We start from the raw sequence: 2,535 nt of genomic DNA, 5'->3' as shown, positions 1-2,535 counted from the left end.
TGCCAGCACATATGAAGCAATAACATAAACATTTGCCATAAATGAGCAAGAGACTATATCCAGCTTTGTGTTATAGATGTCCTGTTTTTGAGGAATTTAGCAAACCTGTTGTAGGCTACGCGCAATGCATTGCCACTGCATATCTGACTCAAAAAATATCTCCCTGTCTCCCTTCATCAGGACCAGAAGGCAGCCGGCAGTGTCTAAATGAAGTGTCCTAGCCATGCAATGTTCCTGGAAGGCTGTGATCCTGCTAGCCTTGGCCTCCATTGCCATCCAGTACACAGCCATCCGGACGTTCACCTCCAAACCCTTCCACCTCTGCCCCATGCCCAGTCCCCAGAACTGTGGCCTGGGAGCACAGGACACGGACACGCCGTTCGAACGTGGCTGTGAAGAGTACCCCTACTACATTTACAATGCGTCCCGTAAGACTCACATCCTAGTGCTGGCCACCACCCGCAGTGGGTCCTCCTTTGTGGGCCAACTGCTCAACCAGCACTCGGACGTCTTCTATCTGTTCGAGCCGCTCTACCACGTCCAGACGGCGCTGATCCCGCGCCTGTCTCACAGCCGCAATGCCGCCGACCGTCGCGTGATGCTCGGTGCGAGCCGCGACCTGCTGCGGAGCCTCTACGGCTGCGACCTCCACTTCCTGGAGAGCTACATCAAGCCTCCGCCAGCCAATCACACGACGGACAAGCTGTTCCGGCGAGGGGCGAGCCGGGCATTGTGCTCGCAGCCCGTGTGCGACGCCTTTGGCCCTTCCGACACCAACGTAGAGGAAGGAGACTGCGTGAAAAAATGCACCAACCTCAACATGACGCTTGCCGCGGAATCCTGCCGGGAGCGGCGCCACACGGCCATCAAGATCGTGCGCGTGCCGGAGATCGGGGACCTGCGCGCACTGGTCGAGGACCCCCGACTTAACCTCAAGGTCATCCAGCTGGTAAGGGACCCCCGCGGAATACTCTCCTCTCGGATCGAGACCTTTCGGGATACGTACCGGCTCTGGAGAATCTGGAGGGCCACGGGTAGGAAGCCCTACAACTTGGACCTCACCCAGCTCACCATGGTGTGCGACGACTTCCTGAGCTCCGTGTCCACGGGCCTCAGCCACCCCTACTGGCTGAAAGGGAAGTACATGATCGTACGGTACGAGGACCTGGCGAGGAACCCTCTGCAGAAGACCAAGGAGATGTATGACTACCTTGGCTTGCCCATGGACAAAAACGTGGTGGACTGGATACAGGCCAACACCAGGGGGAGTAATGAGCTGTTGGCCAAACACAAGTACGGAACGGTGCGGGACTCCGCGGCTAACGCGGAAAGCTGGAGGTTGAAGCTGTCTATCGAGATGGTGGACTACACACAGACCGTGTGTCAGAAGATCCTCAACATTCTTGGCTATAAAAGCGTCAAGACTGCGGACGAGCTCAAAAACATGTCTCTATCTCTCGTGCAGGACAAGAGTTTTGTACCCGTTTCATAACAAAGATGATAGTTGAAGTCTAAGACTATTTTGATATATTTATAATTGTTGCCTTATGACTATTAATGTTTCTTTTTCCAGCTTTTTGATGTTTGATTTGTTTCCCCTGCCCATCTCCTTTGAAATTTGCACTACGATGTTTGCAGTCCATGAATGCCTGCTGTTTAGGGCTCCCAAGCTAACTTAGAATGAGCACAACAACAACAATCAGATCAGGGAGTACGTAAGCTGTTTCCGATCTGGGTTTAATGTTGAAGGACTTTTATTTTTCCTTTTTTTTCAATTTTTAAAAGACATTCATGAGTTATGAGTTAACTGGTATCAGAAAAGAAAAAAATGCAACCTCTTATACAACCTAGACTCATGACAAATAACGAATGACTGGCCATAGCGTCAATGATGCCAGTGAATGTTGCCACATCTCCATCCAGGACAGTTACAACATATATGTGCTCAATGAATGCGGAGCAAAAGCGTGCAAGACCATTAATTACGTAGAAACAACACTGTACAAAAGCAACTGTGCAATAAATGTTGAATGTCGCAGTCTTTACCTTTAATAATTATTTTGTGATTGATGCAGTGGGGGGATAATGCCAGATAGCCTGACAAAAATCCACATTTGAAATGATTCAATCAGTGAAAGCTATCCAGACATGGCCTTACAAGTGACTTAGATGAGATGCCTCCCCAGTCATTAATCGGCTAAATGCATTTTTGTAGAGGTGAATCCCTGTCAACAGCAGTGTGTGTGTGTGTATTTGTATGTGTGCGTGCACGCGTGTGCATACTTACCTGCGTGTGTGTGTGTGTGTGTGTGTGTGTGTGTGTGTGTGTGTGTGCGCATACTGTGTGTGTGTGTGCGTGCGCGCATGCTTGCTTGTGTGTGTGTGTGCGCGCGTGCGCATGTGTGTGTGTCACATTACATCAGAATTTCAGGCTGGTCTGTAGCTGGTCGGCATTGAGATGCAGAGCACAAAGAGTAAGGGCTTTGATCTGCCTGACTGCCATGGCTAGAGTCCCATTCTCTATTTCACTATTTC

The 2,535-nt window shown here is 50.3% G+C and overlaps 1 protein-coding gene across 1 annotated transcript; it reads left to right on the top strand.

Annotated features, from left to right (window-relative positions):
* Window positions 1-223: 223 nt before the first annotated feature.
* Window positions 224-2,003, top strand: LOC134438587 (carbohydrate sulfotransferase 1-like). The gene has a single exon (XM_063188181.1). The coding sequence runs from the start codon at window positions 224-226 to the stop codon at window positions 1,490-1,492; it is 1,269 nt and encodes a 422-aa protein (XP_063044251.1). The 3' UTR covers window positions 1,493-2,003.
* Window positions 2,004-2,535: the final 532 nt, after the last annotated feature.

Source organism: Engraulis encrasicolus, chromosome 22 (assembly GCF_034702125.1).
Source record: "Engraulis encrasicolus isolate BLACKSEA-1 chromosome 22, IST_EnEncr_1.0, whole genome shotgun sequence".
Lineage (NCBI taxonomy): Eukaryota > Metazoa > Chordata > Actinopteri > Clupeiformes > Engraulidae > Engraulis > Engraulis encrasicolus.
The sequence above is the reverse complement of the archived record's forward strand: the minus strand, read 5'-3'. Positions and strand labels throughout refer to the sequence as shown.

Coding starts and splice junctions, on each gene's coding strand:
- LOC134438587 (XM_063188181.1), top strand. CDS start 224: ATGCAATGTTCCTGGAAGGCTGTGATCCTGCTAGCCTTGGCCTCCATT.